Genomic DNA, 17,781 nt, shown 5'->3' on the forward strand with positions numbered 1-17,781 from the left:
CAATGTCAAGTTACATGGCGCTATATGGATCATATGTGGCTTGACGTGGATCATATGCGGCGACATGAGCCATTAGAGGCTGGATGGGGCTGAAATGACTGGTCGGCCATGGCTAACTAGTGGCTGATACCTGGCACATGTAAAGCACAGAGAGGCACATAGAAGCACCTTTATAGCAGATATGTGAGGGCTTAAAACATGAATCATTCCTCAAATAATGGCTGACACACCCATACATGGCTCATTATTCATGGCTTGTTATTTAGTGGGACCAAGGCTTTAGACTTAAGAAGTGGAAAAGCAATAGGTTGAGACGTCACACCAGTGGAAGCATGGAGGGGAGGACATGCAGGTGGTTGATGAGTCAGAGGAAGATGCAGACGGATCTGCTGTGGCGCCCCTGAGTGGGAGCACCTGAAAGAAGAAGATGCAGAGTAGGGTAGTCCAAGATATAAGTTTATCATAACCTAGCTCCACAAGTTTACAAATGTTCTATCTCATGAAAAACATATGCAGTGCAAAAATTAGGCACATTGACACGTTTAGAGGTCACTCAAAGTGACACAGTTTCACCCCATACTTCAATTTAAAGGGTAAATTGTCCAAAAAACATTAGTACTGTGAAGTAACAAATATACCATTACTGCTAATGATTTTCACTTGAAAAGTAAGATTTTTTCATAAAAATTATTAGTAGCTAATGTATAACCATTGGTTATCTACTTCTATTATTATTTAAAGAGTCTTTGTGAAGAGTCTTTGCTGATCTTAGAAACAGAACGACTGTGTATCATCTGCAAATTGTTTACAAGTATGATGTAATTTGCTCTACAGTTCTGACTTTGGAAACTTGATTATTATGTAGTTTATAATCCATAGTAACTGTCAGCTTACTGTTTATAGGTAACTGATGAAGATTAAAATGGCCAAAAGTAGAAGGAGTGCTGCTGAGGTTTGGCTGTTAGAGATGTTCTTCAACTTCTGATGTTCTTTCACAATGATCAGAAGCTGACACTGAAAGAGGCAGCATCCCAGACTGTGATGTGTGTCAGTGAACTGTGGCAGAGAGCACGGATTCCACATCAGAGAAAAGACTCTGTGATTCGCATCCTCATGAAGCTTAATGATGACTATGTGAAGCTGAAGAAAAATCGGAAGAGAAACAGTGGTCATGACATAATGAACCAGGATCAGTTCCTGATCCACCTCCAGGGTCTCTTTGATATTGCCACAAGTGATGCATTGACAACAATGAAATTTGATGAAGACAAGCAGTTTCTCATCATGCAGCGCAATGATGTTTTGTCATGCAGCATGGCAGGGGTTGATGTCCTGCTACATGGAAAAGAAAAAAAAAATTGCTCGGTAAGAGCGCCAGCTGAATTATCAAAAGAAATTAGCATCCAGTGCAACCCTAGAACCCTTGGTTAAAGATCCTGTGGAATGAAACGATGATCTATACTATCAAGAACTTTGCATGGCAGCATCACAAATGAAAGTGGTAAATGATCCTGCAGAAAGAACCATTGCACTGATGCAGAAGTACAACTCGTCTTTAATGAAGAACAGCAACAGTATCTGCGCCGCCTTGTCGAGACAGGATGAACTATCCATCCTGCTCCAAGGCAACACTGATGAAGGGAGATTGATGAATGATGACATAGTGACATAACATTTGAAAGAAAAACAACAATCTGAAGATATTTTAAGACAAAGACCTTGGTTTTAAATCAATATGTTGTATTAAATTAGTAAAGAAATTGTTAATTTTTTTAAAGCAATTCCGCATAGTAAAAAATTACCCCTTTTTGAGTGACCAGTAAATATTCAACAATCAAGCTAAAAATTGGCATAAATGTTTGTAGGGAGGCATAGAACAAAATGAAAATTGTGGAGGAAAACTTCCGTAAAGTTTGTATTTTTGGACCACCCTAATGCAGATTTAGCAAGAGAATGGACTGGAAAAGAGGGCGGAGCTGATTGAAGAGACAGCAGCAGGTGTGTGTTTGTGTCCTAAGTGACACACGCATAGTGACTGTTGAATGTTCTGCTGTGTGGCGTCTGAGCTGTGGTCAGATGAAGCTGCTTTCATAATGTGAGAAAAACCTAATTTTTTATTTTTTGCCTTGGCCAAGGATTGAAAAGTGCTGACCCAGATAAGTGGTAGAAAATGAATGAATGAATGATGCATAAAGTATTGTGATGTTACTGCATCCATGAGGTCCCCTGGTGGCCATAATTACAGTCAAAATACACCCAATGTCAAACTTTGTGAGGTTAACTTGCACACATGGTCTTTGTCAAGATATTGTGTACACATCGACTATATCCCCCAACCCCTGCCCCCCACAGCTCCCCCCCTACACACACAGACTAAAATGTTCACATAGAGTTAAGCAATTCTAAAATCTGCTCTGCCGTTTTGTGAGCAGAAATGTTAAAATAAAAAGTAAAAAATTCAGGGTGACTGCGTCAACAGTGACATGTTGGCAGGTTCACTGGATCTTAACACAATCACTTACAGCATCTAGTGAAGCAGCAGCTCTCAGGTCTGGAAGAAAACCGACTTCCAGCAGGTGCAGCAGAAAGTTCTGGTCTTCAATGCCATAAACTCGGTCCAGGAACAAAACCATGGCTGCTTTATGGTCAGGACAAAATCCTGCCGACATGTCTGGCTCCAGCACCAGCCCATCTACACACAAAAACAAGCATCTCTGAAGAAGTCAACAAATACTAAACATTACAATCAGACTGTGTGTGTGTGTGTGTGTGTGTGTGTGTGTGTGTGTGTGTGCATACCTTTACCCAGGCTGGGCATGGAGAACGGAATGCTGATGACCCCCACCAGATCCTCTATGGGAATCAGAGACCTCAGAATAGCTCTGATCCGGATTGCCTCCCCCTTTCCAGCATGGATTAACTGACAAAGAAGAAGAGAATGTTTCTTCATCATTTATAAACATACTCGTAGTCAAACTGAAAAAGGTCCACAACCTGTTCCTGAGTGAAACAGAAGAAACTAAGAAACAAAACCCTAAAGGGATCCTTCCATTTTCGTTTACTTCATTTTAATGTACATATGAACCCAAGCTATTTCACTTCATTTGTTATTATACATCCATTCCTGCATTTAAGGCCTCCAACACATTCCAATAAAAGTTAAAATAAAAATAATGAATTTATTGTTTAAATTAGGGAATAATCCTGTTGTGTCTGATGATTTGCAGACGTTCATGCTGGATTTTATGGATGCAATTTTACCAGCGACACATTAGCGGAGCTGGTAAACGGCTATATGGGACCATAATCCAGCATGACCATCCACAAATCAGACACAACAGGGTTATTCCCATGCAATTCCAGTGTTTGCACAGTTTATTTTTCTGTAAGTAATTTGGTCGGTGAATCGTTGTGCCAGTGTGTTCATGCCACACTGGAACTCTGTGAGCAGACCCACAGATTTCTCTATCTCGTCACCTGCACTGAGTTAAATCCACGGTAAATCCATCAATCAACCCAGTTAAATCCATTAAATCCATGCATTTCGGCATCATCGTCCCTGCGCTAGTTTCTGTCACTCTCAGCTGACAGCACCATTAGTGACACCTGCACAGCAACGCAGTCAGGGGGCAGAGTAACACATCAAATGTGAAACGGCTTTAATATTTTGCCACCATCCACGTGATATGTTATGGTCTGAAATCTCATACCAATCAGATTTGCGGGGAAAAAAATGTAATTGTAATTAGAATGTAAGACAATCATGTTACTGGTAATGATGCGTAATTGATGCCTGAGGACTTGATGGTCTATGTTGGAAATGACAAAACAAATGGATTTCGTTTTGTCTGTTAAAATCTTTCATTCCTGTTATAAAGACCAGACAATACAGGAATTAGTGAACTGACATGACTGAACTGATGTGCTCATATCATGAACACATCCGCTGGCTGTTTTTAAATTTTACCATGTCATGCCGACACGTGCATCGCTGTGGCGTGTTGAGAGGTGATGTTCTTCATGGCACTATATGTGTTCTCCAGCTGTGTGTAGCAATGACACAGCAGTCGGCTGTGACATGATTACCAGATCGCTGGTGACGCGCACCTGTCTGGAACAGCAAAGCACTCACATGAATGGGATGTGGGGAAAATTAGCTGCCCACACTGCTCTGTCAGTCAGGCTGTCACATGACGGACGGACAATGTGGACATTGTGATCATGTCACTTGAGGCACAGCGGGCCGGTGAGCTGTTTTATTTTTTTACCATGTGATGAAAGCCTGTCCACACATGTGCATCACGTGAGAATATATGTTCCTCAGCAATGCATTGCGCTGATGCGGCGGCTGCAAAGTGGAGGGGTGCAAGATGCAGGAACGCAGTCATTGGCCATGGTCACCTCGCTCCCTGCTTGATTTCGAATGACATCCAACCTATGACGTGATTACATGTCAACCACGGTCCCCTGACAAACGCATAACTGTAGTGGGTGTGAGCACGTGTGATCATGTCAATACAGACATCACATCACAGACGAGCAACACGCCCACCTGTCTGGAGCAGCAAAGTACTTACATGAATGTGTATGCTGTGCTGGACATCAATCACACTGCAATGCAGCCACTGTTTGAGCCTTCATCACCTCAGCTGCACCTCGACAATGTAGGATCATGGTGTGTTTGTATCGGGGGGAGGTTGGGGGGCAAAACAGTCACACACCATTCATGTTGCTGGGGGGAGGGGGGAATGGCACACTCGCACACCATTTGTGTTGCACGGGGGGCGGGAGAGCACACTCGCATGCTATTTGTGTTGCTCTGGGGTGGAGATGACACACTGACCACCCTTTGAGCTTTCGAACACCTGGACTGTAGTTCAAAAATGGTTGCCAGTTGTCTACTTTCATGCAGGCTGCGCGAATGGCTTCACATTTTCTAAGTGCCCCATGAGTGGTGTTGGATGTTTGTCGGTGGCACCTGGACTCTGGACGAGAGTGGACGAATGGGTACTCGCGTGCCATTTTAATATGTCCCTGTCGACTGGTGTGTTCCCCAGTTCTTTTAAGCATGCTGTTGTGGAGCCACAGCTTAAGAAAGCTGGACTGGACCCTACAGATCTGAAGCACTTTAGGCCAATATCAAAAACCCCCTTCCTGGCTAAAGTCCTGGAAAAATTGGTCTGTGCCCAACTAACTTTCTTTTTGCAGACTAACAACATTTATGACACTTTTCAATCTGGGTACCATGAGTTTCACTCCACTGAAATGGCTCTGTTGAAAGTGTCGAGTGACATTATGATGGCCACTGACACTGGCAAATGCACTGTCTTGGTTTTGTTGGATTTGTCATCTGCATTTGACACAGTTGACCATGGCATCCTGATCAGGAGACTACAGGATCTGGTGGGGATGTCGGGTCCTGTATTAGAGTGGTTTAGCTCCTACCTGGTTGGTAGAACTTTTAGTGTGTCTGTTTATAATGTGATGTCTGAGTCTGCTGACCTTTTGTGGGGTGTGCCGCAGGGCTCGGTTCTGGGACCTATTTTATTTCTTTTGTATATCATCCCTCTCGGCAAGTTGATCCAGCAGTTTTGTGACGTATCCTATCATCTCTATGCTGATGACCTGCAGCTGTACTGCTCCTTTAAAACAACTGAGACCCAGAAACTCAATTCTTTAACCAATTGTCTCACCAAAGTTAAGGAATGGCTCAGTGAAAACAGCTTGCAGCTGAACTCTGATAAGTCTGAAACATTGATTGTTGCTCCGGAGAGTGCCATGCCTGCTATTAGGCTGCACCTTGGTGAACTGAATAGTTCATTTAAGGGCAGCCTGCGCAATCTTGGCATTATCTTGGATAAAGGGATGTCTCTGGAACATCATACGAAACAGTTAGTCAGGAATTGTTTTTTCCAGATCCGGAATATCTCTTAACTTCAAAAAATGGTGTCTTTTGAAGAGTTAGAGATGATTGTACATGCTTTTATATCTTCGCGACTGGATTACTGTAACAGCCTGTTCACGTGTCTTAATAAGAAAGAACTGGCTCGTTTGCAGGTTGTGCAAAACTCCGCTGCACGGCTTCTGACCTGCACCCACAGGAGAGCCCATATTAGCCCAATACTCAAGTCCCTGCATTGGCTCCCTGTCTTGTTTAGGACAAATTATAAAATCCTGGTGCTTACATTTAGAGCTCCGGCAGGCTCCGGAATACATCAAGGAACTGATCCAACCGTATGTGTCCACCAGGGGCCTGAGGTCCTCCAACCTGAACCTGCTGATGGTTCCCCGTACCTGTTTTAAAACTCGAGGGGACAGATCTTTTAAAGCCGTGGCGCCGCACCTTTGGAATGAGCTTCCCTGCTCCCTTCGCTCGATAAACTCTGTCGATGTTTTTAAAAAGCAACTTAAGACTCACCTTTTTAAAATTGCATTTTAGCTTGATTTTCTTTTAAATGTTTGTATGTGTTATTTTGTATTTATTGATTTTATCATGTGAAGCACTTTGTGACCCTGGTCTGTGAAAAGTGCTATATAAATAAAGTTTACTTACTTACTTACTTCTGTCATTCAGCCGGTGGTGTGAAGACTGCCTCGATCGCGGCATTTGACCAGGGTTTGACGTGACCGCTGATTTCGTGCAGCCCCTTGGCTGCAGCACGATTTGTCTGACTTACGTTTGACATGCCATGTGAATGTTGCGAGCATGATCAGATGGCAGCACAACCTCATCTTGCCCGCCATTCAAATGTGTTTCCAGCGTGAGTGACATGCAAATGTAGAGTACATGTGCTGTGGCTGAATGGTTGTGGCACTGCTGTATGAGGCATTCGAGGCGGCTCCAAATTTTCACAAGTGACATTCGAATCCTCCTTCATGCATCATTCTGTCTCAATCGTGTTAAGTGTGAAGGGCTCATCACAGTTGTCACATCCCGGTAAGCTGTGTTTGGTGGCAGCGCGCCAAGCCTGTCACATGCATCGACACGCTGTGGGCAAGCAGCATGCTGCGTGCACCTGCATGTCGTATTACAACTATGATGATCAGAATGTTTCATATACATTGTGTAACCCATTTGACAGAATGACAATGTATCTGTTAACTGATGTCCATCATGGACATGACAGCCCATCCAGATGTGTGCGCTGCACTGGACAGTGATCGAGCTTTCGCCACCTCGGCTGCACCTCGACAATGTTGGGCACACTTGCACGCCATTTGTGGTGTTCATGGGGCGGACAAGACTGCCCTTTTAGCATTTGCTACCTAGACCGCACCTCAACAGTGGTGTCCTGGGCACTACGTCTGTGATGGCCATGTGAATGGGCCAGCATTTCCTAAGTGCCCCACTACTGCTGTTGGAAGTTCGTGGGTGGCACCTCAACTCTGGCTAAGTGTGGGTCAAATGGGCATTCGCCCGCTATTCACCCTCATTCGGCCTGTAGTGTAAAGGCTGGCTCAATCAGGATATTCGGCCAGGATTTGACGTAGCCGAACATTTCGTATGGCACCTTGACCACAGTCCAAATGGTCCGACTTGTGTACAGACTTGCAGCACGAATGTTGCAACTTCAGCTGAATGACAGTACTACTGAATGTCAACCGGAGTTCAACTGGGTTTCCAACGTGAGCGCAATGCAAATGTGGTGTGCATGTGCTGTAGCCGAATGGATGTTTAGACTGCTGTGAGAGGCAATCGAGTGCAGTTTGAATTTGCACAACTGTCATCCAAATCCTCCTTTATGCGCCATTCTGCCTCATTCATGCTATGTGTGAAGGCTCTTTAACCAGTGGTGGAGGTCCACAAGCAAGGAAGAGAAACAACAAACAAAAGTGTGTGTGTGTGTTTTCACTCACATGCATCTCTGGAGCACAGCGGCCCAGCAGGTCAATGAGAGCAGCATAGAAGGTCATGATAGCATTTCCCATGTGGATGGTGTCGTCTTCTTCATCGTCATCCTCGATCACGTCACTACTGTGCAATATACACACACAGTCACAGGGTCTCACACAAAAACAAAGTCACAGGGTTTCACACACAAACAAAGTCACAGGGTTTCACACACAAAGTCACAGGGTTTCACACACACCCACAGTCACATAGTCACGGGGGTTCAAACACACAGACACATACAAAGTCATGTGAGTTCACACACACTGAGTCACACAGTCAGAATTTCATGTGAAACACACGAGAGTCTACGTCATCCTCTGGACTGGACACAGGTTTGTTGTCCAGCCAATATCAGGCTCGATAGGCAGGACGGGGTGGACGCAAATGCAAAACGCTGGAACGCAGCTCAGTGGAGACAAAACGTTTACTGGGTGAACAGGCTAGGGTCGGTACACAGAAAGGCAGTCCAAACAGAGCAACAGGATCAAAAACATCAGGCGAAAAGGCGTGGTCAAGAACAAGAACTGAGCTGGAAGGAAGGCACAAGGTGCATCGATCTGGCGAAGGACAGAGACAAACTGTGACGCTTATAAAGCACCCAGATGATTAACTGCAAACTCAGAACAGGTGTGTGGAGAAACTCCCAGAACAAGGGTGTGGCCAGACAGAGGGAGACACCCACCAAAGAACCAGGAGAGAAAGGCAAGAAACAACAGGACAGAGAAAACCCAAGCAGAAAGATAGAGCAGAGACAGAGCAAGAGACAGATGGAGCACAAAAACAACCCATAAACCAAGAACCTGACAGTCAAGACCAGCTCCTCTTTAATCATTTTTTTGTGTAATCTTTTAATAGCTGAGTATGAATGATAATGTTTTTTCTTCGATTCTCTTCATTTAATGTTTTGTTGATCATCTCAGCAGTGCCGCGTGTATGAGCTGTTTGAATCAATTATTGTTCAAGTTCTGTGAGTTTTCTTTTAAAGTTATATTGTTCACTTTGTTTTGCCAACCACAATGAGGATCCTTTGTCTGATTTAGACTTCTTCTTTTTCTATAGTATTTATTTATTTATTTATTTCATCACTGTGAAAAATAAGGTGTGAAATCTCAGTTTAAGCTTGTCAGTAGGCACGTGGGAAGAAGATAAAACCAACTCCACATCTCACAGGCAGACTTGTCTGTGAAATAACTGTCATATTTTTGGGAGTCACACTGGATTATATGTCACACATTTTTTTTCTATGTGTACTCACATTTTACCACAGTGAATTTAACAGTGGACAGGGACTCCATATGTAGCACATGTGCACACCACAGCCTGAGCTGTTACTCAACATAATGACTCAAACTCCTGAAAGATTGATAAATGCACATGCTTTAGACAACATATTGGATGCAGTTATAGATGGAGGCGTGAACAGTAGAACAGTAGATTTTTGTGAACAGTAGATTTTTGTAGGAAGATCTCAGCATGTGGTGTGTACCAAAAGGACTTTTCAATTCCAAATAAAGAAGATGTACAAATAAATGTGCGATGGACAATATATTGGATGATATTTTATGCAGATGAGCATGGAATGTTGCCCAAAGCACTGATTTTTTTTTGTTGTTGTTGTTGTTGTTAATTTACATTTTAATTTGGGATTTTTGTACATTGTCTAGTGTATTTTTTGTTGTTGGAGTTTACTTTGTATAATGCTTTGATTCCTAGGAAAGTCCTATTATTCATAACAAACATATTTTTTCAGTACACAGCTTGCTGGACCTTCCACGTTAGTTAAAAACATGACACCCCCCCCCCCCCTCCCCCCAAAAAAATGGTGTATACACACACACACACACACACACACACACACACACACACACACACACACACACACACACACACACACACACACACACACACACACACACACACACACACACACACAAACACACAGAACAGGTCAGGATTTGTTTGTTCTATTACTTTTGTTTGAAATGGCTGCTCAAAAGGTGTTCACTTCTGATTTACATCGAATGTAAGACAGTCTAATAACAAGGTCCTTTTCAACTCCAATATGGTGCTAAAGACAGAATGAACTTCTTTTTTGCTTTAAAATTCTTGTTTATATGGTCAAAGTTTCAAGGTTTATGCTAAATTTAATTTTGTAAAAATTCTACCACAATCCATCCTCACTGACTGAATGTGTATCAACACCATGATGTGCTGCCTTCAGGTGCCCTCAGAAATCAGACCACCCAAACAGAAGACACACTCACAGCGTGTGGCTGCTATCAGAGGTGGGCGAGGGACCATCTCTGCAGGGATCCTCAGAGATTTTAATGGCTTCCTCCATCGCCGCCAGCAGCCCGTCTCCACCCTCACCACGAAGGGCAGGGCCAAAACATTCAGGTCGGCGAATCAAAAGCTTTACCACAACGTTGGCATTCTCTTCTACACTTTCACCTGCCAGCACAAGACAGAGAAGGAAAAGAGGTAGAACAAAAAAAAAACAGAACAAACAAACACGTTGAGAAGGCGGCTCCACTCACTGTTTAACAGTGAGTGGAGCCGCCACGTTTACTCTGACTCGGCTTGTTACAGCACGTGTCATTGCTGAGGTCTCAAACATCTCATCAAGCAACAGCAAGAAAAAGTTTCAGTTGTCATGGCTATGATGCGCATACAAAGTCATCGTCTCAAAACAAAGTGCAAAAGGCGCTGATATAAGGTGAAGGATGTAGACAAGCAAACATCACGTCAGGTGTAATTTCACAGAAGAAATGTGTCCTGGTTCATGCTTCTGGTGCTTAATTCTGGTCTTTGGGTTTCTGTCACATGTTATATTTCTAGTGCTTTCTGGTTTCCTTTGTGTTAATTAGTCCTTGTGATTTTATTGTGGCATCTGTTCTGTTTGTTTCACTGGCTGTATTTCCTGTTTATGTCCTTATGCTGGTCATGTACTTCCAATTTCATATAAAACTGCTTGGTCGTTTCCGGTCAAGCTGTTGTTAACGGTGTTTATATAATGGCTGAGTGGATCCTTGTCATTTGACTGGTGGGTTGTATGTCACGTGACATGGATTATTCATACCATTTGCCATTGTGTTTCATTGACCGTGCAATAGTCCTTTTTGCATGCAATTTTGTAGCTATATGAAATGTGCTATTGCATGCCCCGACCACCATGCATGCTCACACTACCAGGGGTGGTGTTTGTTTTGCTGGTGGACGATGATTTGAAAGAGCTAACTGACGCTGCTAATTCTTCTAACACACAAAAATAAATCCACTACTCTCCATGGGTGGACAATTAATTTTCATCTGGTCATTCCAGCAGTTGGCGTATGGAGGGAGTGGCAGTTGTTGTGGTAGACCAGCTCCTTCCAGTGGTCTCAGTGATCGAATCATGAGGCTCAGATGCAATGAGTTCCCTCTGTGAGGGAGACCTTTTATTGTAAGCTTCACTTGATGATTCACGATTGCCCCAGATGTGACACCTTAACAGTCATGGGTGGTTTTAATGCAACCACTGGAACTGACAGGGCTGGTTATGAGGACTGCATTTGTCTAAATGGATCTGGAAGTTGTGGTGAAAACTGTGCAATGATCATTGACTTTGTAAAAACCCAGGAGCTCAGAGTTGCTGGATCCTGATTTCATGTGCACTGCTGGATGTGGTATGCTAATACTAATGGTGTTGCCAAGGAGATTGACCATGTTCTTGTGGGAAAATGCTGGAAAATTCTGCAGAACTATTGGATCTACAAAAGTGCAAAGTTTGTGAATTCCAACGGCAGACTGGGGGGGGGGTTGAAGCTCCAGAGATTTGTGGCACTGGTGCTGAGCTCCTCCAGGTGGGTGCAGATGCTGTTATCCTTGCATTGCAAACAATTTTTTTTAATCTGGGGGACAGGTATCATCCTACAAATTGGAAGAAAGGATGTGTTGTCTCTGGAAATCTGGAAAGGGTGATCATATGAATTGTAACACCTAAAGGGGTATCACACTGCTCTCTGTGCCAGAAAAGGAGTCTGCAAGGATTATTCTTAACAGGATTCGATTCCAGCTACTTGCTGCTCAGTGACTGGAACAGTCTGGCTTCACACCAAAGAAGTCAAGTACTGACTGCATTTTAGCCCTGTGAGTACACATAGAACATAAGCGTGAATATTGGCGATGCTTCTTTTAGCTTATTGATTTTCACAAAGTGTTTGTTTCAGTTGACTGGACTGCTGTCTGGGACATCCTGAGAAGTCCTGGGATCCACAAGAACTTGCTGGACATCAGAGCCAGCCTATACACAGATACTGTGAATACTGCGTGGAGTGGAGGCAGAGACTCGTGTTTTGTCTCTGATACTGTTCAATGTGTGCATGGACTGGGTGTTGTTGGGTTGGGTTGAGGAAACCAATGACTTAGGTGCTTTTATTGGTGAGGAAAGGTTTACTGACCTTGACTTTGCAGATGATGCTGTGATCTTTCCAGAATCAATGGATAATCTGATTGCAGCACTTGAGAAGCTGAGTTAGGAATCGAAGTGTCTGGATTTGAGATTTAATCACAACTAAGATTTAGGCTTTTAACTACTTCCTGGACTCTGGACTGGGCATCAGAAGTGTATCTGTATGTGGTGAAGGAGTTTAACTTGTAGAAACATTCAGTTTCTTGGCACTGACATATGTCTCTGGATCCTCAGCCTTTGAGATCAAGAGTTGCCTGGGAAGAGCTTGTGGAGTTCTGAGGTCACTGGGTATAGGTGTTTGCCGATGCAGACATCTTTGGAGGTGAACAAAGATTCAAGTGTTTAGGGTCCTGGTGCTGGCTCTCCAGCTGTACTGTATGGTTGTGCAGCCCAGTGTCACATTTTTTTTTTCGTGCTTATATGACAAAATGAGTCAAATTTTTGTGACGGGTTTTTTGTAAACTCACTATTCCTAACCCTACTCCTACCCCCAACCCTAACCTTAACCATAACCTAATCTTACTCCTTCCCCCCCACCCTAACCATAACTGTCCCCTCCCCCGACTTCACTTTTAATTTCATGCAGCCACCACAGAATGAATTACAATTAATTTGTGCTGCCGTGACAAAAATGAGGCACTTTCTGTCACAATATCACAAACCAATAGATTAATGTATATTTCATGCTGCTGAATCATGACTTACCGTGAGACCAGGTTGGGTTGTGAGACTTTGATGCTAATCAGTGACCTAAGGTGACAACTGAATGCCTTTGGTACTAGGTGTCTTCATAGGATCCTTGGGTACTGCTGGAATGACCTTGTACCAAATGAGCAGTTAAGAGAAACTATGATGAGGAGTATCACTTGCATTGTGAGGGCCATGTGACCCGTTTCTCTGAGCATGACCCAGCATGCAAGTGCCGGAGTGTTAAGGACTCCAGCAGCTGGAGAAAGCCAAGGGGGCACCCACATTTCACCTGGCTGTGGCAGATAGATGGTTATTTTAACATATATTTCACTTGCGCAATTCAGTGGTTAACCGTTGGGCTTGAGACTTGAAAATCACTAAGGGCCCTTGGGCAAGGTCCTTAATCCCCTAGTTGCTCCTGCTGTGTAGAGAGTACCTTGTATGGCAGCACCCTCACATCAGGGTCAATGTGTGGCATTAGTGTGTAAAGCAGGTTGGGCGTCTGATGCAGATGGAAAAGTGCTATATAAATACAGTCCATTTACCCCGATGGAGTACAATCAATCAAGTATCAAGCTGTGCTCACTAGTAATACCCATTTAAAGATGTTCAAACGTGATTGAAGCTGTTGAGACTACGAACACCCAGAAGTTAACATGCACTAGTGATAGTTTTGAGAATTGGAATGGAATTTTTGCCCCAATTTTGCTATTCAGGATGAAATAGGAAGTACCAGTGCTCTGTAGAATAGTCCTCTAACAAGGCTGTTTGTGAATGAATTAACATTTTTACCATTGCAGAAGACAGCAAACCGTAGGAAGTCCAGGTATCGTTCACCTTCCACGGGGTTCCATCCAATGTCAGGGTATCCTTTGCTCACAAGCATCATGCAGCTCTGGAGGCCACAGCCAGCCAGGTAACGGACCACCTGCAGAGGGCATAGCATGAAACACACTCATGCAGATTCAGAAAAACACTAAACCTGCTCTCTGCATTCAACTTCTCCAAGAATGACATTAAAGCTGACTGAAGATCTGACTGAACATCAGTACCTGGCTGAAAAGCAGAACTGCATTTCCCTTGGAAATATAAGGGAACATCCTTCTTGCTCAAATTCTATGTTCATATGACAGTTACCTGCTTGAAGACTTCTCAACTATCACTAAAAGAATCTGAATGTGCAACAGAAACTGAAATTATAGGTTATTCAATGAGTTCAAATCCAGACTATGTCTGCAGTCAAACATGCCTTCAACTGTGCATGAGTTATCGTTCTTTACAGTATGAAGCCTTGGCTAGCTTCAGCAGTCCACAAATCAGCACACATCATTTGTTAAGTGCTGATTTATGGACTGCTAAAGCAGCACATATCAAGAGCAAACCTAGGATGAGTAGGAAGATGGCATAGTCAATCAATCAATCAATTTTATTTATATAGCGCCAAATCACAACAAACAGTTGCCCCAAGGCGCTTTATATTGTAAGGCAAGGCCATACAATAATTACGTAAAAACCCCAACGGTCAAAACGACCCCCTGTGAGCAAGCACTTGGCGACAGTGGGAAGGAAAAACTCCCTTTTAACAGGAAGAAACCTCCAGCAGAACCAGGCTCAGGGAGGGGCAGTCCTCCGCTGGGACTGGTTGGGGCTGAGTGAGAGAACCAGGAAAAAGACATGCTGTGGAGGGGAGCAGAGATCAATCACTAATGATTAAATGCAGAGTGGTGCATACAGAGCAAAAAGAGAAAGAAAGAAAGAAACACTCATTGCATCATGGGAACCCCCCAGCAGTCTAAGTCTATAGCAGCATAACTAAGGGATGGTTCAGGGTCACCTGATCCAGCCCTAACTATAAGCTTTAGCAAAAAGGAAAGTTTTAAGCCTAATCTTAAAAGTAGAGAGGGTGTCTGTCTCCCTGATCCGAATGGGGAGCTGGTTCCACAGGAGAGGAGCCTGAAAGCTGAAGGCTCTGCCTCCCATTCTACTCTTACAAACCCTAGGAACTACAAGTAAGCCTGCAGTCTGAGAGCGAAGCACTCTATTGGGGTGATATGGTACTATGAGGTCCCTAAGATAAGATGGGACCTAATTATTCAAAACCTTATAAGTAAGAAGAAGAATTTTAAATTCTATTCTAGAATTAACAGGAAGCCAATGAAGAGAGGCCAATATGGGTGAGATATGCTCTCTCCTTCTAGTCCCCGTTAGTACTCTGCTGCAGCATTTTGAATTAACTGAAGGCTTTTCAGGAAACTTTTAGGACAACCTGATAATAATGAATTACAATAGTCCAGCCTAGAGGAAATAAATGCATGAATTAGTTTTTCAGCATCACTCTGAGACAAGACCTTTCTAATTTTAGAGATATTGCATAAATGCAAAAAAAGCAGTCCTACATATTTGTTTAATATGCGCATTGAATGACATATCCTGATCAAAAATGACTCCAAGATTTCTCACAGTAGTACTAGAGGTCAGGGTAATGCCATCCAGAGTAAGGATCTGGTTAGACACCATGTTTCTAAGATTTGTGGGGCCAAGTACAATAACTTCAGTTTTATCTGAGTTTAAAAGCAGGAAATTAGAGGTCATCCATGTCTTTATGTCTGCAAGACAATCCTGCAGTTTAGCTAATTGGTGTGTGTCCTCTGGCTTCATGGACAGATAAAGCTGGGTATCATCTGCGTAACAATGAAAATTTAAACAATGCCGTCTAATAATACTGCCTAAGGGAAGCATGCATAAAGTGAATAAAATTGGTCCTAGCACAGAACCTTGTGGAACTCCATAATTAACCTTAGTCTGTGAAGAAGATTCCCCATTTACATGAACAAATTGTAATCTATTAGATAAATATGAGTCAAACCACCGCAGCGCAGTGCCTTTAATACCTATGGCATGCTCTAATCTCTTTAATAAAATTTTATGGTCAACAGTATCAAAAGCAGCACTGAGGTCTAACAGAACAAGCACAGAGATGAGTCCACTGTCTGAGGCCATAAGAAGATCATTTGTAACCTTCACTAATGCTGTTTCTGTACTATGATGAATTCTAAAACCTGACTGAAACTCTTCAAATAGACCATTCCTCTGCAGATGATCAGTTAGCTCTTTTACAACTACCCTTTCAAGAATTTCTGAGAGAAAAGGAAGGCTGGAGATTGGCCTATAATTAGCTAAGATAGCTGGGTCAAGTGATGGCTTTTTAAGTAATGGTTTAATTACTGCCACCTTAAAAGCCTGTGGTACATAGCCAACTAATAAAGATAGATTGATCATATTTAAGATCGAAGCATTAAATAATGGTAGGGCTTCCTTGAGCAGCCTGGCAGGAATGGGGTCTAATAGACATGTTGATGGTTTGGATGAAGTAACTAATGAAAATAACTCAGACAGAACAATCTGAGAGAAAGAGTCTAACCAAATACCGGCATCACTGAAAACAGCCAAAGATAACGATACGTCTTTGGGATGGTTATGAGTAATTTTTTCTCTAATAGTTAAAATTTTATTAGCAAAGAAAGTCATGAAGTCATTACTAGTTAAAGTTAAAGGAATACTCGGCTCAATAGAGCTCTGACTCTTTGTCAGCCTGGCTACAGTGCTGAAAAGAAACCTGGGGTTGTTCTTATTTTCTTAAATTAGTGATGAGAAGTAAGATGTCCTAGCTTTATGGAGGGCTTTTTTATAGAGCAACAGACTCTTTTTCCAGGCTAAGTGAAGATCTTCTAAATTAGTGAGATGCCATTTCCTCTCCAACTTACGGGTTATCTGCTTTAAGCTGCGGGTTTGTGAGTTATACCACGGAGTCAGGCACTTCTGATTTAAAGCTCTCTTTTTCAGAGGAGCTACAGCATCCAAAGTTGTCTTCAATGAGGATGTAAAACTATTGACGAGATACTCTATCTCACTTACAGAGTTTAGGTAGCTACTCTGCACTGTGTTGGTATATGGCATTAGAGAACATAAAGAAGGAATCATATCCTTAAACCTAGTTACAGCGCTTTCTGAAAGACTTCTAGTGTAATGAAACTTATTCCCCACTGCTGGGTCAGAGTAAATGAGAGCCAGAGCCCCATCAGAGTAAATGTAAATGTTATTAAGAAATGATTAGACAGAAGGGAGTTTTCAGGGAATACTGTTAAGTCTTCAATTTCCATACCATAAGTCAGAACAAGATCTAAGATATGATTAAAGTGGTGGGTGGACTCATTTACATTTTGAGCAAAGCCAATTGAGTCTAATAATAGATTAAATGCAGTGTTGAGGCTGTCATTCTCAGCATCTGTGTGGATGTTAAAATCGCCCACTATAATTATCTTATCTAAGGCTCTTGCTTGCCTCTACTGGTGGTTGGCTCTCACTGCAGTATTGTATCACTTCCTGTTCCGGAGCACAGCGGTGTTTTTCTGTATCTGTTAGCTGTTTAATCTGCGCAGTTAGATTGATCTAGTTATCTAGATTACGATTTGTTTCCCAGTGTAATCTTTACGTGCCTTAACTAAAGCACTCCTTCTGCTGAATCACCTCTAAATTATTTACACATTATTCACTTTGCGTGTTTTTAGGAATCCGCTAGCTTAGCATAGCTACTAGCTCTTAGCCGATTTAGCATGGCAGCTTCTCCTGTCTCTCCCGCACTTTTCTGCTCTGGGTGTGAAATGTTTAGTTATTCCTCGACCTCCTTTAGCAGTAATGGTACTTGTAATAAGTGTAGCTTATTCGTAGCTTTGGAGGCCAGGCTGGG

The 17,781-nt window shown here is 42.8% G+C and overlaps 1 protein-coding gene across 3 annotated transcripts in view; it reads right to left on the reverse strand.

The window, feature by feature from the left end:
• The window catches only part of ryr2a (ryanodine receptor 2a (cardiac)), a 723,597-nt gene that overhangs the window by 354,198 nt on the left and 351,618 nt on the right, over positions 1 to 17,781 (reverse strand). For all 3 annotated transcript variants that reach the window (XM_034193918.1, XM_034193917.1, XM_034193919.1), the window contains exons 48-52: positions 13,827 to 13,962; positions 10,159 to 10,345; positions 7,858 to 7,975; positions 2,800 to 2,920; positions 2,523 to 2,692 (exon numbers count right to left, since the gene is read on the reverse strand). In XM_034193918.1, the coding sequence (XP_034049809.1) occupies positions 2,523 to 2,692; positions 2,800 to 2,920; positions 7,858 to 7,975; positions 10,159 to 10,345; positions 13,827 to 13,962 (732 nt within the window). The remainder of the gene's footprint in view (positions 1 to 2,522; positions 2,693 to 2,799; positions 2,921 to 7,857; positions 7,976 to 10,158; positions 10,346 to 13,826; positions 13,963 to 17,781) is intronic.

The sequence above is a fragment of the Thalassophryne amazonica genome, chromosome 18 (genome assembly GCF_902500255.1).
Source record: "Thalassophryne amazonica chromosome 18, fThaAma1.1, whole genome shotgun sequence".
In the NCBI taxonomy this organism is placed as follows: domain Eukaryota; kingdom Metazoa; phylum Chordata; class Actinopteri; order Batrachoidiformes; family Batrachoididae; genus Thalassophryne; species Thalassophryne amazonica.